The sequence below is a fragment of the Oryctolagus cuniculus genome, chromosome 1 (genome assembly GCF_051225735.1).
Source record: "Oryctolagus cuniculus isolate XC-2025 breed Fujian yellow rabbit chromosome 1, ASM5122573v1, whole genome shotgun sequence".
Classification (NCBI taxonomy): Eukaryota; Metazoa; Chordata; class Mammalia; order Lagomorpha; family Leporidae; genus Oryctolagus; species Oryctolagus cuniculus.
The window spans coordinates 15,834,255-15,861,331 of record NC_142867.1 but is presented as its reverse complement, the minus strand read 5'-3'; the positions used below and the strand labels follow the sequence as shown (position 1 = coordinate 15,861,331).

The 27,077-nt window shown below is 37.1% G+C and overlaps 2 protein-coding genes across 2 annotated transcripts; both read left to right on the top strand.

Annotated features, from left to right (window-relative positions):
• Nucleotides 1-1,022: 1,022 nt before the first annotated feature.
• LOC100341754 (olfactory receptor 8K3-like) lies at nucleotides 1,023-1,961 on the top strand. The gene has a single exon (XM_002709130.3). It carries the CDS (start codon nucleotides 1,023-1,025, stop codon nucleotides 1,959-1,961), a length of 939 nt encoding a protein of 312 aa, XP_002709176.1.
• Nucleotides 1,962-13,358: 11,397 nt separating this feature from the next.
• Nucleotides 13,359-14,324, top strand: LOC100350465 (olfactory receptor 8K5-like). Its single transcript, XM_002708940.5, has one exon. It carries the CDS (start codon nucleotides 13,383-13,385, stop codon nucleotides 14,322-14,324), a length of 942 nt encoding a protein of 313 aa, XP_002708986.4. The 5' UTR covers nucleotides 13,359-13,382.
• Nucleotides 14,325-27,077: the final 12,753 nt, after the last annotated feature.

Genomic DNA, 27,077 nt, shown 5'->3' with positions numbered 1-27,077 from the left:
TCTTCCTTTAAATATCATCCGTGTCCTACTCTGGTCCATTATTAATCTTTGGGTTACTAGAGATCTTCAGATACTTTTATTTTATTAGACATGTTTATATGCATTATGTGCTGTATAATACTCATAATTTCAAAAAAGTTCCTGTGGCCTTAATGTGCAGAAAATCAAATTCCAACTAGGAATCCATATACATTTTATCTTTATGTAATTTTATATCCATGATAATGCATAACATGGTGACTTTCAATTAATGTATTCTTGTTTTTAAAAGATACATTTATTTTTCTAAAGGTAGAGATACAGAAAGAGAAGGAGAGAGAGAGAGAGAGATCTTCCATCTATTGGTTCAGACCATAAATGACCACTTGAGGCAGAAATGGGCGTGGCTGAAGCTAGGAGCTTCTTCCAGGTCTCCCGTGTGGTTGCAGGGATCCAAGCCCTTGGGCCGTATTCTACTGCTTTCCCAGGTGCATTAGCTGAATCACAAGTGGTGCAGTCAGGCCTTGAACCAGTGCCCATATGGGATGCTGACACTGCAGGTGGAGGCTTATCTTTCTATTTCATAGCACCGACCACAATCTTATTCTTTTATCTACAGTTTCTCTTTCTCCAAAAGGAGTTTTCTTATGAATTTTCATTATCTAAATCAACACCAATAACCTCTTTTTCTCCTAAGTTGTTTGTAGTTCATCATGAAAATCCCTCTAACTTTGCATGATACAGTATTTATTGTTATGTATTTATGGATATAGTAGGATGCTTAGCACTCTAACTGACCTCTAACCAGCATCTAAGGGTGATAAACAATATGTACAGAGCACTAGAAGTGACAAACCCAACTTAGCATCACTATCCCTTAATTCAAATTATGTACACAAGCACACACACACCCACACACACACACCCTTATGTATTTGTATGAGATTAATTTTCAAATATCAGAAATCTCCAAAATGACAATACAGAAAAGTGATTGGTTATGATGATGTTGTTATCTATTCTAGATTTTCTGATCACCTTGGATGGAAAAACACAACATCACGGTGGTGAAGGAATTCATTCTGATGGGAATCACAGATCGCCCTGAGCTGCAGGCTCCACTCTTCGTGTTGTTCCTCATCATCTATCTGCTCTTACTGGTGGGCAACCTGGGCATGATCATCCTCACCAAGATGGACTCCAGGCTGCACACTCCCATGTACTTCTTTCTCAGACACCTAGCTATTACAGATCTTGGTTATTCTACAGCTGTGGGACCCAAAATGTTAGTAAACTTTGTCATGGATCAGAATATAATATCCTATTACTTTTGTGCTACACAGCTCTCTTTCTTTCTTGTATTCATTATTAGTGAGCTTTTTATTCTGTCAGCAATGTCCTGTGACCGTTATGTGGCCATTTGTAACCCTCTTCTCTACACAGTCATCATGTCACAAGGGATATGTTGCATGCTAGTGGCAGTCCCCTATCTCTACAGTGTGCTTATTTCTCTTCTAATCACCACAAAAATTTTTACCTTAACCTTCTGTGACAACAAGGTCATCAGTCATTACTGTGACAGCTTCCCCTTGATATCTTTGCTCTGCTCAAATACACATGAAATTGAGTTGATAATTTTAATTTCAGCAGGATTTAATTTGGTTTCCTCCCTTCTGATAATCTTGTTCTCTTATCTGCTTATTCTTATAGCCATTTTCAGGATGAAGTCTACTGAGGGCAGGCAGAAAGCTTTATCCACCTGTGGATCCCACCTGACGGTGGTCACAGTGTTCTATGGAACTTTGATATTTATGTATGTGCAGCCCAAGTCCAGCCATTCCTTTGAAACTGATAAAATGGCTTCTATATTTTACACGCTTGTTATTCCCATGTTGAATCCCTTGATTTATAGCTTGAGGAACAAAGATGTAAAAATTTCCCTACAAGGGGTATGGAAAAATATATGCAACATTTTCTCTTAGTAAGTATCCATTTTATGGTTCCTTAACATTAGTCCTGCAAATACACTTTACTCTATGTGCATCCAGAATGAATGGCAATTATACAAAACGTTCAACTACATTTCTGTATTTCCAGAGAATCCAGGCACTTCTGGTTTCTAAAACTAATTTAGTTAAATCAAACCAGGAAAATTCTTTGACCTCCTTAAGGGGGGGATCAGTGGATTAAACACCTAATAGGTTTTTATACTACAGCAGAATGTGTTTGGTGTAAATGGGCCAAAAGGTAAACTTTCCTGGGAATTCGTTGTTCTCTCCTGTTAAACTCTATCTGTTAAAAATTCCCCAAGGGGCCAGTTCTGTGGCATAACAGGTAAAGCTGCTGCCCACAGTGCCAGCTTCCCATATAAGCGCTGGTTCGAGTCCCGGCTGCTCCACTTCCGATACAGCTCTCTGCTCTGGCCTGGGAAAGCAATAGAGGATGGCCCAAGTCCTTGGGCCCCTGCACCTTTGAAGGAGATGCAGAAGCAGCTCCTGGTTCTTGGTTTCAGATTGGTGCAGCTCTGGCCATTGTGGTCATTTGGGAAGTGAACCAGCAGATGGAAGACCTTCTTCTCTGTCTGCTTCTGCCTCTCTGCAACTCTGCCTTTAAAATAAATAAATAAATCTGAAAAAAAAAAAAACTGAGAGGAAGGAAGTAGAAGTGACAGATGAAATGGATCAGATAGAATTGATGGATTTTGATTCAAACCAAGAAATATAATGCCATAATAATGGAGAAAGGTTTGAGGATGTTGAACATCTTCCCAGACATGGTATTTGTTGTCAGTCTTCTTAATGGGCTCAGTGAACAATGCAGCAATGAATGACTGGAGGACTATGATCATAGTATCATTGCTGTTTGTTATTGCTTTCTTTTAATATTGAACTATATTAGTGTTTTACAAGTTAGATGAGGAACAAATGCAAATATACAAGCTCTGACTTTGTCCCGTGTGGGCAATGACTTTGGTGTGCAAGATGAAGTTTTGTATTCCCAAAATTTATTTTACAAAGTTTCACCTAGCACTTTTAAGGCTTACCTCTAACTGATTCAGCTGCGTATATGGACATAATTTGATTGAAATGCCAGGTATGTTTTTGACTTCAGTGAATGATCCTTCCTTGCTAAGCTATGGGATTAAAACTATGTAACTTACAAATAGAAAAAAAAAAAAAGAACAATCGGTAAAGAAATATTGGTCTGTCTAGTTATTTGTAATAAGTGGAATTCATCAGAATGCATCTGCATTTCTTGTTTCCTTAACTGTTATTTGCATATAGCATAATACACAATTTATCTTATGAAATCTTTCTATAGAAAGGATTTATCGTAATATGCTGTTACTTAGGGACCAGCTCATGTAGAATTGCATTGCCATCTTTTTTTTTTTTTTTTAAAGGCAGAGTGGATAGTGAGAGAGAGAGATATAGAGAGAAAGGTCTTCCTTTTGCCATTGGTTCACCCTCCAATGGCCGCCACGGCTGGCACGCTGCGGCCGGCACACCGCGCTGATCCGATGGCAGGAGCCAGGTGCTTCTCCTGGTCTCCCATGGGGTGCACGGCCCAAGCACTTGGGCCATCCTCCACTGCCTTCCTGGGCCACAGAAGAGAGCTGGCCTGGAAGAGGGGCAACCGGGAAAGAATCCGGCGCCCCAACCGGGACTAGAACCTGGTGTGCAAGCGCCACTAGGTGGAGGATTAGCCTATTGAGCCATGGGGCTGCCACAGCCATCTTTTTTATAAATAAATAAAACTATGTTGTCCAGTCCTGATTGAGTTTTCTAAAGAGTGGTTATAAGAGTGTAATAAGATAGATAGTGACTTCTAAAGATGGATAATTTAGCTGTTAATTGTAAAGAGATTTTTCATAGAGAAATAATTGCATATAATGTATAGGGAGAAGTTCCTTATATGTACTACAGGCATATGTAACCTGAATTGTAATTTAATGTTGTAGTATATGAAACTATTTATGAGTAACAATATATTTCCATGATTAAATCTGGATATCATAATTTAAGCAATTATTGAAATATATGATTGTCTCCATAATACATTGATAACAATGCAAAAAGAAAAGCATCCCAATGTCTGTGTTGTTTCTGTATATATAGCCCCTTCCTTGTGCCCCAGGCTTCCTATTTTTTACTGGCATATTTTGGAATTACACTAGATGTATATTGTTTACCTGAGATACTCGTTCACATAAATTTGCTCAAATACACCTAGTCTAATCCTGTTCTGACCTCATCACATGTAAGTCAGTGGGTACTTAATGTACAATATGGTGACTAAAGTTGGTAATACTGTTTTGTTTGAGTTGACAAGAGAAAAGATTTTGAGTATTCTCACAACACACAGACACACTCAAAAGAGACACCTATTGTGATGGATATATTAATTGGACTGGTATTCAGTGCACAATGTATTCAATATAAAAGAACCACATTTTGTTTCTTTGCTTACAAATGAAATATTTTAAATAAATTAATAAGAAACAGTGACTATTTAGAATAGTATTAAATACAGAAAATGAATTCAAGAAAGATATAACTAACCAATAAATACATTATCACATAGAGATAGAAGGTAATGAATTCATTTTGTACCAGTGACATGTCAAATACAAAGCCACCACAAGTGAATGAAGATGATATTTTGAGTGGATTAGTAAGAAACTTTGCAGACGATGGAAGTAAAACCAAGAACATGCTGAAAATGAAAAGAGCACTGGTGATTCCATTGTAACCAATTATTGCTTTCCTAAGAAGTTTGGAAGATTGAGAAAAAGCAGAATTAAACCATATGAAGAACAAACGATGAAATAACTATTGTTAATGATATAGGTGGTAGTCTTTCTGGAGTAATATGTGATCCCTCTCAATACATAGGGGAGTCTCTGAACGAAATGTTTATTCCTCATTGTCTTTGGCAACTTGGACTTCAACCATTTTATACCAGCTTCATCAATTTGGGACATTAATTCAAGGGCAATTAAATGGCAAGCATTCTTCTTTTTTTAAAAAAAGATTTATTTATTTATTTTTTTAAACTTTTATTTAATGAATATAAATTTCCAAAGTACAGCTTATGGATTACAATGGCTTCCCACCTATAACGTCCCTCCCACCCGCAACCCTCCCCTTTCCCACTCCCTCTCCCCTTCCATTCATATCAAGATTCGTTTTCGATTCTCTTTATATACAGAAGATCAGTTTAGCATACATTAAGTAAAGATTTCAACAGTTTGCTCCCACACAGAAACATAAAGTGAAAAATACTGTTTGAGTACTAGTTATAGCATTAAATCTCAATGTACAGCACACTAAGGACAGAGATCCTACATGAGGAGTAAGTGCACAGTTGAAAGGCAGAATTATAAAGACAGAGAGAGAGAGAGAGGGAGGGAGGGACAGACAGAGATCTTCCATCTGCTTGTTCATTCTCAAATGACCGCAAAGCCAGTAGACAAGAGTTTTTCCAGGTCCCCCACATGGATGCAGGCGCTCAAGTACTTGGGCCATCTTCTGCTGCAATCCCAGGTGCATTAACAAAGAGCTGGATCAGAAGTGGAGTGGCTCCAGGACTCGAAGGGGTGCCTACATATTGTAATGAGCCGCATACCCACTATGCCACAGCACAGGCCCCATGGCAAACATTCTAATTCTGATTCTGATATTCTTGAGCTACTGAACTGATGCAAATTAAGGCCATTAGGTTCCAGCATGACATCACTTTTTGAAGATGAACCGTTTTCAATAGACCAGCATTTGTTAGGGCGGGGGTCCATTAAATGCATGGGAGAAGAGTTCCCATGTGATACAATAGGAAAGGCAAAGGCACCACGTGCAATCCTGCAGACTGGGCACATTGTTGTAGGATGGGACATTTATGGAACTGTCATGATTAATGTAAATATCCAAAAGTTACCCACTGAAGTCATTTCATAAGTCAAAAAAGGAACAAATTAAAAAAATATTTTACTAACCTATTTATATAGGTTATAACTGAAAGAGTTCCAGAAAGTAATAGATAAAAAATACTACTGGAGATTTTGAGTATGAATGTTAAACATTATAGGGAGAGCATTGTGGCATAGCAGGTAAAATCTGCCACTTGTGACACCAGCATCCCATATGTTCCAGCTGCTTCATTCTGATCCAGCTCCCTGCCAATGCCTTGGGCAAAGCATTGGAAGATGGTCAAAGTTCTTGGGCCCTTTTAACCCCCATAGTAGACCTTAATGAAGCTCTTGGCTCTTGACTTCTCTCTGGCCCACTGCTGACCGTTGTAGCCATCTGGGGAGTGAACTAGCGTATGGAAGATCTCTTTCTGTCTCTGCCTCTCTCTCTGTAATTCTTTCAAAATACATAATTTTTTTCTTTTAAAAAAGTTAAGCATTATTAAATTAGAACAAGAAATTGTGACTTGATATTTAATATTTTGTGATAATTTTCATATTTCCAAGTGTCAGAATACATCTGTGATTGCTGAAAGAAAAATAATGGGAAAATTGTGTCACCAGGGATAAATGGGAGCAGAGAGTAAATTGGAACACCAATGTGTTCTCTAAGCAAATAGTAAAACACTAGAGCAATACAAGGAAAGAGGTTTCAAAAGTATTAGGAAGGGGTCTGTTCTAATTTCCTGTAGCTGTGTCACACTCAGGAAACTGGTGTGGCAAATATTTCACAAGGTAATGTGGGGTTCTCCTGCTCCTCATTTTGTTATATGTGGACAGAAGTTTGCATACACACACAGAGAGAGAGAGAGAGAGAGAGAGAGTTTTGAAATTGAATTTGAAAATTCCCCCTGAGTCGGGGCTATGCCAGGCTAAAGCCTGGTGCCAAGAATCCAGTCTGGGTCCCCCACAAAGTTAACAGGAACCCAACTTCTTGAACCTTCACCTGTTGCCTCCTAATATGCACTTCAACAGGAAGCTGAATAGGAGGTACAGCCAGGCATTCTGATATGACATGCGAGTGTTCCAAGCTCTGTCTTTTAACCCCTACACAAAACTTCTTGGTAATTAGAATCAAAATATTTGGTGTAATACTCTTTATTTCTTAAAATACATGGCATAAAACACAAGCTAATAGCGAATATATTAACAGTTCTATTTATATAATTCATCTCAGCATATTGATTTGCAAACACTAGAAGTCAATAACCCTAGAATATAAACATAAAAATTCAATTGCTTTGTCATGGAAAATGTTTACTTAGTAAAGTCCTACTTCCTAATGAATTATGTATTGGCTTTCATAAATGACATATATTTTATAACGCATAAACTATTTTCAGTAAATCTGCTAAGAAATGCTAAAAATACAAAGACTTTTTTCAAGATTCTCTTTTTATAAAAAGTTATTAAATTTTCATTCATTTCTCTAGACATAAAGAAATGTAATACCTCTTAAATAAAAAGTTTCTGCCTCTTGCTGAGTTGGTTATGCACAGCTGGTAATAATCAAATAAATTGATTTTCCCTGTTGCCAATATCATTTCACAGCAGTTTTTTAAAGATAATTTACAAACTATAAATTTCCTCCATTTAAATTGTTTAATTCAGTAGTTTGTAATTGTATAACCATCAACAGAATTAATTTTAGTACATTTTTGTCACCTCCAAAAGAAAAGACAAGCCCATTGGCAGTTACCACTTTCCTTCAGCATCTCCCACTCTCTGTGAGTTTGTCCATTCTGGACATTTCGAGGAAATGCTGTCATAAAATGTATGGTTCTTTGTGCCTATATTCTGCCTGACACCTGGCATATTTGAATTGTGTTATGAAACATTAGATAGTATCTAAATTGTATTCATATTGAAGTACAGAATATGCCAAACAGCCAAATCAATCTTGAGAAAATGGAAAAAAGTAGGAAACATCATAATACCTATTTTCAAAGACATACTACAGTGTGACAGAAACTGACACAGCATCTTACTGGTAGGAAAACAGATACGTAATGCAACGGAACCAAATAGAGACCTCAGAAATAAACCAACACATCTACAACCAACTGATTCTTGACAAAGGCATCAAAAACATGCATGTACATTGGAGAAAAGACATTTCAATACCCTGTGCTGGGAAGCTAGATATCCAAAGCACAAGACAGAAGCTTGACTCCAATGTCTCATGCTATAAAAACAAATCAACACAAAATGGTTCAAATACCTAAATGTAAGCCATAAAATTATGGACTACTATAAGAAAACATTAGGAAACATTTCAGGCTAATGGTTTACACACTGATTTTTGGATGAGATCCCAAAAGCACAGGAAACAAAAGCAAAATAGGAGAAATACAAGTCAGAGGTTTCTGCACAGCATAGGAATTGGTAAATAAAGTTAAGAGACAACATGAAGAATGAGGAAAATATTTGCGAACTATCCATCTACACAAGGGACTAATATTCAGAATGCATAAGAAACTCAAATAACTCAAAAATAATTCAATTACAGTAATCAAATTAATTGAATGGACATTTTTCAAACATGAAAATGCTTGTAGCCTATAGGTATATGAAAAAACAAAGTTCCTCACATCAATAAGTGGCATTGAAATGAAAATCGTAAACCACAAGGAGACATTATCTAGTTCCAGTTAGACAGGTTATTGTCACAAAGACAATAATGAATGCTGACTACAATTTAAATTAGTATAGCTATTATGGGAAATAAAATTGAGTTTCTTCAGAAACAGCAGTATCACATGAGCAAGCATCCACACTATTGAGCATATAACTACAGAATCTTCATATAAAGAGGAATTTGCACTATCATGCTATCATGGTTATTGCAATACTTTTTGTAATAGTTAAGATGCAGAATCAAGCATGATACCCATAAGTAGATGGATATATTTTTTAAAAAGAGAAAATACTGTGGTATAATATTCAATCATAAAAAACTGAAGCCTGCCATTTGCAGAAATATATATGAAACTGGAGGACATCATGTTGAGTGAAATTAGGCCATTCAGAAAAAGACAAATAGTAAATATCTTGACTCATTTATGGGAAGCTGAAATGTTGATATCAGAGAATAGACTAGTAGTCGAAAGAGGCTGGGAAGGGTATTAGAATAGCAAAAAGTTATAAAATAATATCAAAATACAGATACTGTGCTTTATAGTATTGTAGAATAACTATAGTCTACAGCAATTTATTGTATATTTCATGTTTCCCATATGTATGTTTTCATCAATTCATATAAATCTGTAAGTCATAATAGATATTACTCTTAGTAAGTAGTACTGAATACTATTCACCAGTGATGTGTTATCTCAAGAAGTATGGCTGTTGGCCAGTAATTGAGGTATTGTGTTTCATGACAGTAACTTATGTGTTTGTTATATGAAAAAAACAGACATTTACATCACTCATTTGGAGATTAGCTTGAATTTCAAATATTATTATTATTAGTTGTATGACTTTGGGCAAGTTACATAGTTTAGCTGAACTTGATGTCTCTAAATTTGAGAATAATATCTACCTCACAAGTATGGCTTAAAAGATATATTTTCATTCTATTGACTATCACAAATATTTACCTGAATAATAAATTCAAGAAAAATTATGTGTAATTATGATAATATCCTCTACAATTTCATTAAGACTTTGGCTTTGTTCTAATTTAGTGGATTAGAACTGATGTTAAAGTATTTTTCATCATTATTTTAATAACTAACTCACAATGGGTGAGTGACTATCTTTCATCCTGTGTCTCCACAGAGCTACACAGATCATTTATATTGTTTGTTCCTTTCCTTAAGTTGTTCCTATATTTTGTCAGTAGGGAATATGTAGTGTATCTTAGATAATTAGCAGGCAAGTTAAGGCCATATGTTTTAGTTTCTCAGATAATTCAGGCATAATGATCTGAATCAATTATATATTATTTCTCTAAGGAGTTTCAAAAAGAGGGAGGTAAACTATATATTCTTCCTGCACAAAGAAAAGGTAACACTATCTTGTCAAAATAAAATCCAATTGTTCATTAACAGTAAATGGAGAAAATTCCAATTGATTTTGGTGATCACCCCTGTGTGAGTAATTTCACATGAAGACTTGCTTCTGATTTCAGAACTTTCATGGTAACTGACAACTGATTCCTTCAAATACAGACAAAAATTCATTATAGCCTTTAACTGAGGTTCTCTGGGTTTACATAGTATTTTAGGATATTAAATCCTGTGATTTGAAAAGGTGTCCTAGAACTGTTTGATTTATGAGACCTATTAGTAGCAATTGGATATTGTAAGTTAATAGTAGTTAGAAATAACAAAATTTATTTTTAATCATGTATATTAGTATGTAGTAAGATTGGGTTATCTGGAAGAATATAGACAACAAATAAGTATTATTTTATAGGAATATAGTATATATGATATTAAATATATATTTAAGATAAGTATTCCCCATTCCATATTTTACAAGCAATAAATAATTTTGTTTAAGGATTTTACATGCATAATCTTGTTTGGCATTTGATTATTTTTCCTACTGGCTTGCTGTTACTGTCTTTTTTTTCATTAAAGATTGGTATTACAAAATGATTGCGTGTCCTTGAACAGAATGACTTTCAAGAGCTTTGAATTACAGAGTTATTACCCCAAATAATATTTTTTCAAATTTCATCACACCTAAAGTTTGATAAATGCACTCTGTGCATACATTTTGTATACATCTTCCCTGTTGCTTAGAACACCAACAGGATATTTAAAGTTTATATGTTAAGGTGTTTAGAAGACCAGAAATATGCTTTTCTTCACAAGAAGACTGGATAGTTTGTACTTTTTGATTAATGTCTTGCTGTTTCTCTGATTCCTACTTCCATGACAACCACAATTCTATTCTCTATTTCTGTGATTTTGCATATTTAACGAATCCCCATACAACCCATTTTAGTGAGATCATAATAATGGCATTTATCTCATAGACACTATACATTTGAGTGAGTTTCAAAAAGGCTATAAGAATGAAGAATATGTATTATGAATAAAAGTATCTAAGAATTTCAAAATATTGGGAACAAAATAAACTTCATTTCATCTCCTATAAATATTTTAAAGTCCACTAATTATCCATACATACTTATATGTATATATAACAATGAATAAATATTATTTGTACTTGAATATACCCAATGTAATATTTTAAAGAAACATAAGATATTTCCAATATCATAAATGTGTGTATATATATACACAATGTGTGTGCGTATATATACACACATTTATGATATATATGGTATTTCTCATACCATATATCTGTGTGTATTACATTTTCTTCATCCACTCTTCTGTTGATTGACATGTTATTGTTTGTTTTTTTCTATTTTATGGTTATTAAACATATAAACATAATGCTGTGGTGTACATGGTAAATATTTCACACTGCATATATACATATAAATGTCATCACATTGTATACCTTAAATGTAAATAATTATATTTCAACAAATTTGAAAAAATGATAATTACCAAATAAAAGAATGCATAGAGTAAAAAATTAAAACATTATAAGATGGAGATATTATTGACACTCAATAATAAAATAGAATTAATAACCACTAGAATATTTTTGTTAAATAATTAACAAAGGAAAATGGGGTGGAATTGGCTTCTTAATCATCAATATTACCTTCCTTTTTGTCAGTGTTCCATGGATCAGATTGGCAAAATCGATAAGAATTAAAAATTAGAGGGTCTCAAGAACCACTCCCTGCTACTACAAAGTGTCTTCAGGCTCCCATAATTCCATATTCTGGATTTGAAGTTTTGGTGGGTGCCCAGAAGACTTTACTCAAAGCTGTATAAGAAAGAGCTGACATTCCATTATGCCATAATAATTATTCCTGAAATCATCTGACTTTACATTTTGGACCCTGATTGTTCATCCAATTGAGATCACACTTATGGAGTACTAGGTTTTCACCCTAATTGTGATATGAAGGTAATCTAATGCAATTCACTGACTTAAGTCAGAACAGTTCTACTTTTTTTATTTATTCTCTTGTTAATTGATTAAATAAAGAAGCATTACTTATTAATGAAATTATTGAAATCAGCATTATCCTATATCCACTAGTCCATTATAGGTATCAGTAATGTGATATAATAAATGCTCAAATAATTATATTGATCCTTTATAGATATATAATTTCTACAATTTATATCAAGAAAATAAAGCATATGATATTAAATACTGAAAATCTCTGAACATTCATACAAAACATGTGCTTTAGCAGAAGTGGATTCAAATATTTCTGTCTTGAGTCTTACTAAGGAGATTTTCTTTTTAAAAAAGAAAAAATAAACATGCAAATTGAGAAATAAATGTGAATATATATTTAGAAAAGAAAGTGGCTTGCAATTCCATCTAATGGTTACAAATATCATGAAATCTTTAAACACAATACTAGTATTCATTAAGCGTCAGACATAATTCAGCATGCAGTGTGCTAGGGGCATTCTTAGGAGACACTGGTTTGCCAGAATAGATAAATATAATTTATTTTGAACCACACAAATATACTCACTGAACTTCAAGCAAAATAGTATTAACTCAATACTTCCTTAGATGGATACCTCAAATGTGTGCAGTACCACCAATACAACTGTATAATAGTTCAAGTATGATGGAGTAGAAGTTGTCAGAAAGAAAGCCAGAGTAATAGACCATGATAACAATATGTTACAATTGCAAATAAAAGTTCTTAAAATGTAAGGTCTCTTGCCTTTACTCATCTCTTCCTCTCCCAGAATATCGAAATTCTCTTAGAATTTTCAAAAATAGATATGAAGTAAAGAAATTTTGGTCACATATTACAACTGTGTGGATGAAATGAAGTCTAAAATATATGTGTTAGATAGGAGTAGGAAGTACTGGAGTTCTACTGAACAGTAGGGTAATAATATGAATACACAGTATATTTCACTATTGTTTTCACAGAAGGTAGAATTTTTAGTCTTTTCACCATAAAGAAATATTAAATATTTGAGGATATGTGTATATATATGTACATACATATATAAAATTACTCCCAATTGGACACTACATAACTACATATATTGAAGCATCACATGAAGTCACATATATATCAGTCAAAAATTTTAAAAAGAAAAACACAGCCATCTGACTTTGTTACAAATGTATTTGCTCAAATGTTCGAAGTGAATTTTATGTCAGTGTATCACTTTGATAGAAATCCTTCCTTTTTGTAATTATAATATTATATATTTTAGTTTGAAAAGCATATATTTGGAAATTATTTTCCATATGATATCACAAAGAGAAATACCATTGTCTCTACAAGTATTATATGAAAGTTTATATGAATGTTCATAACAACCCCTCTATTTCTTTCCAGAAGATACAACTGGAGCCGATGGAGCAAAAGAATCTAACAATGCCAACTGCGTTCATTCTGATGGGAGTGACAAGGCAGCATGAGCTACAGCTCCCCCTCTTTTGTCTCTTCTTTTCTATCTACATGATCACAGTGGTGGGAAACCTAGGCATGGTCATTTTGACACAGGTGGATCCTCACCTACACACACCTATGTATTTTTTTATCAAACATTTAGCTTTCATAGATCTTGGCAATTCCACTGTCATTTGCCCCAAAATGTTGGTTAATTTTGTTGTGGATGCAAATATCATTTCCTATTATGCATGTGCTACACAGTTGGCTTTCTTCCTTATGTTCATTATCAGTGAATTTTTCATTTTATCAGCCATGGCCTATGACCGCTATGTAGCTATATGTAACCCTCTGCTCTACAATGTTATCATGTCTCCAAGACTTTGTCTCCTCCTGGTGGGCATTCCATACCTCTACAGTACATTTCAGGCTCTGCTGTTCACTATTAAGATTTTTACGTTGCCTTTCTGTGGCTCTAACATCATCAACCATTTCTACTGTGATGATGTTCCCTTGGTACCTATGCTTTGTTCAGATTCACAGGAAATAGAATTATTAATCATACTCTTTTCAGCATTTAATTTGATCTCCTCCCTCCTGGTAGTCCTGCTCTCTTACACACTGATTCTGTTAGCCATATGTCGAATGAACTCTGCAGAGGGCAGGAAGAAGGCTTTTTCCACCTGTGGCTCCCATCTGACAGTGGTGGTGGTGTTCTACGGGTCTCTACTCTTTATGTACCTGCAGCCCAAATCCACTCACTCCTTTGAGACTGATAAAATGGCTTCTGTGTTTTATACGTTAGTGATTCCCATGCTAAATCCTCTGATTTATAGCTTACGGAACAAAGAGGTGAAAAATGCCCTCTACAGGGTATTTAAAAATCAGTGCAAACTTTGTATGTAGCAATCAATACATACTATTGATAACATAAACTATGATAAAGGAAAGAGTCACTTGGTAATATTTATTTGTTTCTGAATGTATTTAAGGTGTGAAATGTATATACATACATATGCTTTTATATATTCATAAAATAATTGACAGACATACTTTGAAGAACCTATGGGTGCAGTCAAGACCACCATAATGTGAATATTGCCATAAAGTGTGTTACTTGAGCATTTTTATTTTTCAAGGCATAAAGAATAAGCTCACTCAAAACTTTGTTAAGTGTGCAATAGCACTATGTCTAAAAAACAAACATACTTTATGGGCCTGAACTGTGACCAGCAGCTGGTTAAGCTGCTGCCTGAGATGCTGGCATCTCCAATGAGTTCTGGTTTGAGTCCCAGCTTCTCCATATCTAATTCAGTTCCCTGCTAATGTACCTGGTAAAACAGCAAAGGCGGTCCAAGTACTTGGCCCTGTAACCATTGTAGGAGACCTCAATGGACTTACAGGCTCCTGGTTTCAGCCTGGCTCAACACCTAGTTTTTTTTTTTTTTTTTTGCCATTTGGAGAGTGAATAAGCAGATGGAAGACATCTCTCTCTCTCTCTCTCTCTCTCTCTCTCTCTTTATTCCTCTCTCTCTCTGTTTCTCCCTCTCTTTTGGTAACTCTGTCTTTTAAGTAAAGAAAACAAATCCTTAAAATGTACATACTTCAAATAAAAACACCTATCACTCAAGAACGCTGGCAATCACATGAAGCTTCTGTAAGTTGTAACTGTTTTTCTGGTAGACAAACTTACTTTGATGTTGATGACTACTGACTGAAGGCTGAGGAGACCATAGCTACTTCTTAAGCTAACACAACAATGAAGCTTGCTGCATCAATTCTTCATTTTATGCAAGATTTCTCTGCAGTGTGAAATGCTGATAAGAAATGTACTACCCTAATAGTTGAGTATTATGTTTATCTGAGGCTATGCTACTCAGAATGGCACACAATCTAAAATCCACAAATTATTTATTTCTAGAATTTTTCCGATAATATTTTCACTTGATATTTAACACTAGGTAACTGAAGCAACAGAAAGGAAAACTAAACATAAGAAGCAAATACTGTGCATGCTATACCAGGGTAAGCCTCTATTAATCTCTTCTGCAAAACCTATGGGACTTCTAGCCTTATTTACAAATTTGTCAAATGAGAGTTTTGTCTTTTTTTCTTGCCTTATCTATGCAGAGTAAAAAGTCAACTCATTTATTGGAAAAATATTATTAACCATACATCTGGTTAGGAGCTAATATCCAAAATAGAAATTAAATGAAAATCCACACAATAGCAAGGAAACAAATAACCTGATTGAAAATTGGCAAAGTATTTGACAGAAATGTCTCAGAAAAAGACATGCAAATGGCCAACAAAAATATTGAGAAATCCCTTCAACATCTCTAATCATCAGGGAAATTCAAAACAAAATCATGAGGTATTATTTCACACCTGTCAAAATGGCTGCTATCACAAGGATGAAAGAAAGTTTGGCAAACACAGAGAGTAAAGGAGCTCTTGTACATTGATGATGGGAAGCAAATCAGTACAATCATAGAAAACTTAGGTAAATTCCACAAAAAAAGATTAACTGAAGATAGCATCAACATAAGATTCAGCAATGTACAGCCGGCGCCGTGGCTCACTAGGCTAATCCTCCACCTTGTGGCGCCGACACACCGGGTTCTAATCCCAGTCGGGGCACCAGATTCTGTCCCGATTGCCCCTCTTCCAGGCCAGCTCTCTGCTGTGGCCCAGGGAGTACAGTGGAGGATGGCCCAAGGCCTTGGGCCCTGCACCCCATGGGAGACCAGGAGAAGTACCTGGCTCCTGCCATCGGATCAGTGCAGTGCACTGGCCGCAGAGCACTGGCCGCGGCGGCCATTGGAGAGTGAACCAATGGCAAAGGAAGACCTTTCTCTCTGTCTCTGTCTCTCACTGTCCACTCTGCCTGTCAAACAAAAAAAAAAAAAAAAAAAAAGAAAGAAAAAGAAAAAGAAAAAGATTCAGCAATGTACTTATGGGTAAATGACCACGTAAAGGATTTGAAATCGAATGTCAAAGAGTTACCTACATTCTCATGTTCATTGCAACATTATTAACAATAACCAAAATATATAGTCAACCTAGTGAATGATTATATATAAAAATTCACATATACCATAAAATACCATTAAGCCTTACAAAAAAAATTCTGATATTCATGACAATGTTGATGATCCGGGAGATAATAGTGATGTGAAGAGACTCAGAAAGATAAATGTTGCATGGTATCACTTACATTGGAATCTAACAAAGTTGAATTCATGGTGACAGAGCACAGAGGAGAGATCACCAAAGGCAGCAGAGGAAAATTGGGGTGAGGAAAGCAGAGGAATTGAGTAAAGACAAAAATGTTATAAAGTTTCAGTGATCTAATTACTGCAAGGTGATCATGATCAATAATAACATATTGAATTGTGGGGAGCAACTGAGACTAGACCAAGTTACTGGAATTAAGACTTATTCTATGCATCTGCTCTCCCACAATATGGCGCTGGGAGAGGAGTAAACAACTTCTACGCAGCTGCCTCTCGCCAATTTGACTGATAAGCTGCAGGAGCTGATCCTGCTCCTGATTGGAGGAGAGCAGCGTGCTCGGCGTGTGGGTAGCAGAGTTGGGATTGGTGGAAGAGGACTATAAAGGAGGAGAGAGACAACATGCACCAGGAACATCTGAAGGAACACCTGAGCAGCCCCCGAGAGAGCTGGCCGGCGGTGTGCCGCTCCTCCGCGGAAGCGGGGAAAGTGGCAGGGGGAGCCGCCCCTCCACGGAGGTGGAGGGGTCAGCAGCCAACCTGGGAAGGACCAGCAGCAAACCCGGGAAGGGCCGAGCAGACAAAAGAACAGTGCAGGGTCCTGTGTCGTTCCTCCGCGAATGGGGGAGCGACATTGAATAGTTGAAATTTTCTAATAAAAATGATGTCAAATATTCTCCCTATAGAAAAAATAAGTTGATGAGGTAATGAATACTTTAATTAGCTTGTTTTAATACTTATACCAAATATACATATAAGAAATGACTATATTGTACTTCTTAAATATATGTACATAAAATATTTTCAAGTTAAATTATTTATAAGTCATTATTTAACAGAAAAGAAAGGAGAGAAATAAGTAGTATATCATCAAGTAAACCTCAGGCAGTTCGTTATCACTAGGACTATTTTATAACAAATGCTGAAGAAATTCTTCAAACTGGGATGAAAGACCATAAATCAACAACATGAAAACTTATGACAGTATAAAAATCACTTGTAAAGGTTAATTTATGATAAAATTCAAAATACTCTAACAATTCAAATGGCAGTGTACAACAACCTATTCATAATATTGGTATAAAGGTTAAAACAGAAAAAATTTAAATACAATCATATGGGGCCGGTGCTGTGGTGCAGCAGGTTAACACCCCAGTCTGCAGCATGGGTTATCCCATATGGGCACCAGTTCCAGTTATGGCTTCTCCTCTTCTGATCCAGCTTTCTACTATGTCCTGGGAAAGCAGTGGTAGATGGCCCAAGTCCTCGAGCCCATGCACCCACGTGGGAGACCTGGAAAAGCTCCTGACCCCTGGCTTTGGATCAGCTAAGCTCTGGCCAATGTGCTCATTTCGGGAGTGAATTAGAGGAATGAAAGACCTCTCTCACCCTCCTTCCCTCCATCTCTCTGTAATTCTGTATTTCAAGTAAATAAAAACAATTCTTAAAAAAATCATACCCACATTTTAACATTAAAAGATATAAACTGAGACATCAAAAACTTAAAATGTGTATGTTTTGGGAGAAAGGGAGAAAAATGACAGAACTTATATAGTCAGGCAAAATTGTCACCAGCCAAAAAAATGCCAGTATAACTATGAGCTTTCCTGTGTAAACCTCCTGGTAACCACAAAGCAAAAGCATATAGTAAGTATCCAATAGCGGTAAAGACAGGAACCAAAGGCTAGCATTAAAAATATCATTTTTAATTTACATCATAGTCAAAAACATTATCTCAAAAATTTGAAAAGAATAAAGGAAGAGAAATAAAGAAAAAAGGGAGAGAGGGAGAAAGGAAGGAAGGAAGAAGGAAGGAGAAAGAGAGAGGGAAATATTATATCCTTAAAATTGTGTCTATAAACTACATGAAACCTGTTCTTTCATTAATATCAAATTAACAAGAGAATTTATGAGAAAAAAAGTAAAAAATAAATGATACACTTCATAAAAAAGAATATCACCAAATCACAAAGTAAAATGGTAGAACAGTTAAAAAGGAACAGATTCTACAAAATAACAAATATGCAGTGAACAAAATGCCAATAGGAAACCCTTGACCATATAATAATTAATTTTAATGTAAACTGTAGAAATTTTCCTACCCCTGCTCCTTCAAAAAGGAAGTCAAAGTGTGAATGGATTGAAAAAAAACACAAAAGAAAAATATCCAAATCTATACTCCTTATAAGAGAATCATATCACTTTCAAATACAAGCAAACAGAGTGAAGGAATAGAAAAAAGTGCTGGTTATTGAGAAATAAAAAAGTAGATGTGAACATACTTAAACAGCTATTCATTACTTAACAATGGGAACCACACTGAAAGATGTGTTGCTAAGTAATTTCAATTTTGTGCAAACATCATAAAGTGTACATTCAGAAAACTATATGCTGTAACCTATTAAACACTTAGATTCTATGGTACAGGCCATTGCTATTAGCCTGTAGAATATGACATAATGGTATCTGTGTATTGAAACAAGTCTATTGGCCGGGGGCCGCGGCTCAATAGGCTAATCCTCTGCCTGTGGCGCCGGCACACCGGGTTCTAGTCCCAGTCGGGGTGCCGGATTCTGTCCCGGTTGCCCCTCTTCCAGGACAGCTCTCTGCTATGGCCAGGGAGTTCAGTGGAGGATGGCCCAAGTGCTTGGGCCCTGTACCTGCATGGGAGACCAGGAGAAGCACCTGGCTCCTGGTTTTGGATCAGTGCATTGCACCGGCCGCAGCACGCTGGCCGCAGCGGCCATTGGGGGGTGATCCAACGGAAAAAGGAAGACCTTTCTCTCTGTCTCTCTCTCACTGTCCACTCTGCCTGTCAAAAAAAAAAAAAAAAAGAAAGAAAGAAAGAAAGAAAGAAAGAAAGAAAGAAAGAAAGAAAGAAAGAAAAGAAAGAAACAGGTCTATAAAGGCATCACCACAAATGTATGAGTAATTCATTGTGCTGTGGCATAATATGGCTGCAATGTCATTAAGTAGTGGCAATTTTTCAGCTGCATAAGATTCTTATGGGATCATCATTGCATATATGGTTAATCATAAACTGAAAAAGCATTATTGGCACATGACTATACCTACAGAATACACTTTAAGACAAAAATCATCACACGAGGTGGGGAGTGTGATTATGCTCTTAAAACCACATATATGAAATACAATATATTTGTCACTTTATATAATCTAAAAATTTAAAATATATAATAAAGTCAAATAATGAGTAAATATAATCATTAAAATATTTATGTGTATAAAAAGCAAATATTAACAGAATAAAAGGAAAAAGAGCTTACAATAATGCCTGCAATAATGGATTCTAATACCTTACTCTTCTCAATGGAAAGAACATACAGACATATAAACAAGAAAACATTGAACTTAATAATATTTCCAATAAATAGGGTTAGGGCTTGTAAGCCCCTGCAGGCAGAGCAGAGCATGCGCTGCAGGGCACCGAATACAGGCACACATCAGCGCCTAAAAACCTCCTCACAACATGGCGAAGAGAGGACCCGGATTTGGTTTGCCTGATTGATAGGACTTGTAAGAACCTGTGGCAACTCTAGCAAGCAGAGCAGAGTGTGTGCTACGGGGCACCGAAGACAGGCGCGTATCAACGCCAAAAATAAAAAGAAAGGGGGATCTGTGGGGAGCAGCCCGGACTGGACTGAGTTACTGGAATTAAGACTTATTCTATGCATCTGCTCTCCCACAATATGGCGCTGGGAGAGAAGTAAACAGCTTCCGCACAGCTGCCTCCAGTTCAACCAATAAACTGTAGGACTTGCTCCTGATTGGAGGAGAGCAGCGTACTCGGCGTGTGGGCAGCCGAGTTGGGATTGGCGGAGGAGGACTATAAAGGAGGAGAGAGACGGCATGCACCAGGAACATCTAAGGGGAACATCTAGCTGAAGGAACACCTGTGCAGCCCCCGAGAAGAGCCGGCCGGCGGTGTGCCGCTCCCCTGCGGAAGTGGGGAATGTGGCCAGGGGGAACTGCCCTTCCACGGAGGTGGAAGGGATAGTAGCCAACCCGGGAAGAACCAGCAGCAAACCCGGGGAGGGCCGAGCAGACGAGAGAACAGCGCAGGGTCCTGTGTTGCTCCTCCACGAAGAGGGGGAGCGACACCATTATGAACAATGTTAGCCATGATGCACAAGAGGACACAATGTGGGCCTAAAGGAAGAGGAATGTACCCAGAGAAACCCTGTCTGCTCTGCCTTTCACAGGAAGCCAGAATGGGGGAACTAGGAGAGAAGAACAAGTATTCAAAGGGCTTGGGGAACCCTTTGGGGAACATTTATTAGGTTTTACCATCCCAAGGATATTCTCAATCAGGGTATGTGTTGAACATGAGTAGACATAAAAATCATCCAAAAAAGGGTAAAAAATAAAAATTCACAGAAATTCTGATATAGTACTTTTGGGGCCAGCCCAGTCATTTACATTATTAATGTACTCTCCCTGATATAAATGGACCACATGTTGTTGTAAAACATTTTAGTCGATTCTTTCATTTAAATTATTTCTTTCTTCCCAGCCCAGCCTACTCCTACCTCAGAATCATCTTGTATTGAGAACACTGAATAAATCAATGTGCATATCAACTTGCTTTCCTTCTGCCGTGACCCATCATTTCCTCTGACCTGATCCATCCAGGCCCTGGACTTGAGAAAGGGTACCTGAGAGACAACAGCATCCTCTATCAGTAAGACTAGCCCTTGCCCTCCAGGTCCTTAAAGATGCATTTAATTCTATCAGTAGCTATATTTTCTTTCCTCCAGAATTGCTTCTCTTCTATCCATTTCAATTTGTGGCACTGGCCCCAGCATCCACATTGTTAGGGTCTTGTTTCACCTTCAATGCCTATATGCACTCTGCCCATTCAATCTTCTCTAGCAACCTAAACACACACACACACACATCATCATCATCATCATCATCTTCACATATATCATGTATATCCTGTGGATTCTACCATTCATCATTCCCCCTACTCCCATATCTTTTCAGCCATTCTAGTTCAGTTTTCATTTCTTCCTAGAGCACTGTAGTTCAATGAGACTGCAACTTAAAATGTGAGGGGGTAAGAAATGAGGCTAGAGTAGAATACAGAAGGATCTTCTAGTCTCAAATTCTCAAGAAATAGAGAGGGCCCTGAAGAACTAGGGGGTGGCAGTAAAAAGGAAGTTGTTGTCTAACCAAATTTGTAGGTCTGTTCATAATAGAATAGTCAGTAGATTTTGAGATGCATTACCACATACAGAGTATAATAATTTTTAGGGAAATGAAAGGTAGCCATGAAGACTCTGTTTCCTTCTCCCAATAGCTCACTGAAGCTGAAGTCAGCATACTGGACTCCCCTAAAAGCAAAGATTCTAAGAGTCTTCCCTCATGGGATATGTGAAGGGGTGGATGAGCAAGCAAAGTATTTTCACAGTTAACTTCTTTGTCATGCCTATCTTCTGAAATGGGCATATTACTAGGAAAATACTGTGTTTTGGTCATTTTATTTTCTTTGGGGGAATTAGCATTTGTGTGTATCAGAGCAATGAATGTTTTTCAAACTTGTTTATGTATTTAAAACTTTTTTACTTGTATAAGGTGGACAGACTTCATGTATTTCATCTATACTGATTGAAGAGCATAATAATACTTCCCATTCTACCCTCCCGCCTACCCATGCTCCCACCTTCCCTCCTCCTTCATTTCTTATTTTTTAAAAAAATTTTTACAACGACATACTTTCACAAACTTGCTTATTTAAGCAGAGAGTCACTGATTCCTAATAACATCTCATGGGAAAACCCAACATGCAGAGGTAAATCATTCTATTAGTAGCAGGAAGCAAGTGAGCCCGACCTTCTGACCACTTGAAGTTGACTTCCTTGGTGACAACTGGGGCACCTCTAAGTATTCCTGAAGTCTGATAACACAGTTTTGGAAACTTCTGGTCTAGTCTAAATTCACTACTTTGAGAGTCATAGAGAAAGGGAGATTGTTGGAGCTCATGTAAGGCTCCACAGTAGACCTGGAGTTTGAGTCCCTAGTGCCCACTCTTGCACCAGCACAGCTCCAACCGGGGGATTCTGTGCACTGAGATGTCAAACCCAACTTGAGGGTCAAAGGAAATATGAATAGTCCCAAAGCCTGGTATCTTGAAACTTGGTATCACCTGGGACAAGGTTTGGGGTCTGTCCCTCTGGTCCAAGCTACCGTGTGCACAGTCCATGAGGGTACACAACCTTGGCAGGGAAGTCAAAAGGCTTGTGGTGGAATTTTAGGGTTACCATTGGAAATCTCTCAATTTATTAGTGTCATGAAAAGAATGGGAAAGACTCCAGTGGGGGGGAAAAAAAAAAAAAAAAAAAAAAAAAAAAAGCTCGTGGGTAAATGGCTAGATGGGAGAGTTCTGCAGGTTTGGGCGGAGCCCAGCAAAACGACCATTACCGCTGCTGGCAGAGGAAACCACAGCTGTGGCTGAAAACCAAGACGAAGACCCACTAGAAGATCCCAATCTTCATTTGAATATTGAAGAATTAAACAAACAATATATGGCAAAAAGTGAAGAACTCTACGATTCCCTCATGAACTGTCACTGGCAGCCCCTGGATAAGATTGACTCCAGCATCCCGAAGTGAAGCAAGGCCTTCATTAAGCTTCCTAGTGATTGTATTCATTGTTTTGTTTTGGATTGGGGAAAGGGAGCTGTCCCAAGAATATTCTGGATTCTGGATGTAAATAAGAACTTCCAGGACTCAAATGTCTTTGACATGATAGAACACAATATAAAAATAAACGTTGCCACTATCAAAAAAAAAAAAAAATTAGTCTTTGACTACAAAGACTAATTATAATATACTTACAAATATATTTTGTTTTTATATTCAGCTAAAAAAATTTCATGTTCTATATTTCAAGTAAATGTCACTTCCCCTCCAGCATTACTTTAGTTATTTTTTCCTTCCATATTTGTTTCCATTATTGATTCCACAGAACCTCATATACTTCCCTACGGGAACAGTTATTAATCTCTATATCAATAAAACACCTTTTTACTTTCTGTCAGTTTGGTTTAAGGAATCGTATCTTCTCAATCTTGTGTTTAATTTGTTTTCTGAAGCTGTAACAATAATGAAAACAATTTCACCCTTGAAGATAACACGTAGGTGGAGCGGATTTTCCTGATTGATTCTGCCAATCTTTGGTTTTAAATTGCAGGTATAACCAATTCACATTTAAAGTAATAATAATGAAAGATTTACTTCTGACATTTTGCTGGGTTCTTTCTGTATCTCAAATATTTGTTGATTTTCTATTCTTTCTAGTATTACAGATACTCTAGAGTTTTTGGCAGGGCATTAAATTGTGTATTCTTGCAGTGAAAGTCCACATGGTAAATAAATAATCAGGGAATTACATGGAGATCTGAACGGCTCCTATAGCCCACAAAAAAAAAAAAAAAAAAAAAAAAAAAAAGGAACACATCTGAGTCCCAAAGAAATCGTGTAGAGTGAATCCTTGTTCACTATGTGGGCATCCAGTAGGGAGATCAGAGGCAGGAAGCTAGGTTGAAAGTGGAGCAGCTGGTACTCAAACCATTACTCTTATCTATGATGCAGGCATCTCAGGCAGCAGCTTAACCCACTGAGACTCCTATTACTTGACATAGGAATATAAATCATAACATTGTCAACCTATGATTACATATATATCAAAATATCCATCTATTAAGACATATAACTACATATATATCAAAATATAATTATAAGACTATAATTACATATATATCAAAATATCCATCATGGTACCTCATAAATATGTATAATTATATGTGAAAATTAAAAATAAATTTAAAAAATAAAAATAAAAATCATCATGGAATGTTTTCTAAGAAATCATTCTTTCAGTTACTTTTTTGTGTAAAGATTTATTTTATTTATTTGAAAGTCAAAGTTACATAGAGAGACAGAGGGGTTTTCCAACCTCTGGTTCACTCCCCAGATGGCCGCCATGGCTGGAGCTGCGCCAATCCAAAGCCAGGAGCTAGGAGATTCTTTTAAGTCTTGATGTGAGTGCAGGGGCCCAAGGACTTGAGCCATCTTCTACTGCTTTTCCAGGCCATAGCAGAGAGCTGGATGGGAAGTGGAGCAGCCCGGACTTGAACCAGTGCCCATATGGGATGCCGGCACTGCAGGCAGAGGCTTTACACAGTATGCCACAGCACCGGCCCCTCAGTTATTTTTTTTTTCTTTTATGACAGAGTTAGACAGTGAGAGAGAGAAAGGTCTTCCTTCTGTTGGTTCACCCCCCCAAATGGCCGCTACTGCCGGAGCTATGCGATCTGAAGCCAGGAGCCAGGTGCTTTCTCCTGGTCTCCCATGTGGGTGCAGGGGTCCAAGCACTTGGGCCATCCTCCACTGCCTTCCCAGGCCACAGCAGAGAGCTGGACTGGAAGAGGAGCAACTGGGACTAGAACCAGCACCCATATGGGATGCTGCCTCAGCCGGAGGTTTGGCCAAGTGAGCCACAGCGCCAGCCCAGTTACTCTTATATTGTGCTGTTATATACAGGTGAGCTTGTGTGTGTGTGTGTGTGTGTGTGTGTGTATGTGTGTGTGTGGTATATCCAACTTATGGGTAAATGTCGCTCCCCCTCTTCATGGAGGAACGACACAGGACCCTGCGCTGTTCTTTTGTCTGCTCGGCCCTTCCCGGGTTTGCTGCTGGTCCATCCCGGGTTGGCTGTCGACCCCTCCACCTCCGTGGAGGGGCGGTTCCCCCTGCCACTTTCCCCACTTCCACGGGGGAGTGGCACACCGCCGGCCGGCTCTCTCAGGGGCTGCTCAGATGTTATCCGGATGTTCCCCTTAGATGTTCCTGGTGCATGTTGTCTCTCTCCTCCTTTATAGTCCTCTTCCGCCAATCCCAACTCTGCTACCCACACGCTCTCCTCCAATCAGGAGCAGGATCAGCTCCTGCAGCTCAGTCAAGTTGGCGAGAGGCAGCTGCGTAGAAGTTGTTTACTCCTCTCCCAGCGCCATATTGTGGGAGAGCAGATGCATAGAATAAGTCTTAATTCCAGTAACTTAGTCTAGTCCGAGTTGCTCCCCACAGGTAAACATGATCAATATGCAAGGAAACAATACAACTGCAAACTTCTAAAGCCACACTTTTTTTTTTTTTAAAGAATTCCACTTTACAGTACCAGCAAAATGTCATAGAAATTATTTTTACAAGAACTAAATTCCAGTGGACATGCTTTTAAAACAAAGTATTTCCAATCAGCATCTCCTCCTGGGAATATTCACCTATTCTGATATAAGCCATTGGGCCAAGCTTGCCTAACTTGTGGTCTCTGATGGGAGAAAGAAAACTTGCAGTACATTGGTGATCATTCCTGTGATAACACATTTGAAACACTCAATTGTGTGACAGTGTCTCTACACAAAACACTTTGTGTTCTGTAAATTGGGTGAGAGAACTAGACCAAGACTATGAGATCTGTTTCAGCCACATCAGTGTGTTCCAATGGGAAACTTCCCAGTAATGTGTACTGCAAGGATGAGGGGTCAAGCACAGCTAAATTCTGAAAAATTTAGTATCTAAGGAAAAATACTGATTCCTTTATGCCAAAACATACTAGGTAGTGTGTTTAATATGGAATAATATAGACACAAGAATAAAAGATAGGTCATTGGAGAGCAGAGATAGAATTGAGTTAGGATCTTTCCTTTAGTATACGTAAATGCTTGCTCTATGAAGAACTCATAACAGCAAAGAACAGTTTTTTCATGAAATGATGCTAATACATTTGGGAGTCCTTATAGACATATAGGGTGGGAAACATAATCTTTTTAATAATATATCTCTTATTATACTCAAATAGGAAATATTAATCCAAGAAAATGTATAATTAAATTGTGCTGAAATGCCCAATTTTGTTGGCAAAGGAAGAAATATGTACTAAAAGACAAACCATGAAACCAAAGAATATGTTTGCAATACATGAAACCAAAAAAGAGGTTACATTAAAAATTTCTAGCACCTACAACCAACATAGGACTTCTATCAAAAACAACTTCAAGCCACACTGGAATTGAATGACGCAGATCAACTACGAGAACATACACATAATGGATTAAGAAAGTCACTGATTCCCCAGTGATTGTAAATGTGTTATATTGTTCTGTTATTTGCATAAAAGAAAGTCACCTTGGAGTAAATGCTAAGCTGTACTTGAAATAAATAATTTTATAAAGAATATAGTAGATATTTTAAAATATAGACAAAAAGTATCTGTAATTCTTTCACCTATACAAATCAATACTCTGTCATCATTGTTTCATTATTATATCATCCACTTATGAATATATGTGAACATATATGCATAAATAATATTCTTGACATGTAAATTAAATATGTTTATTTGC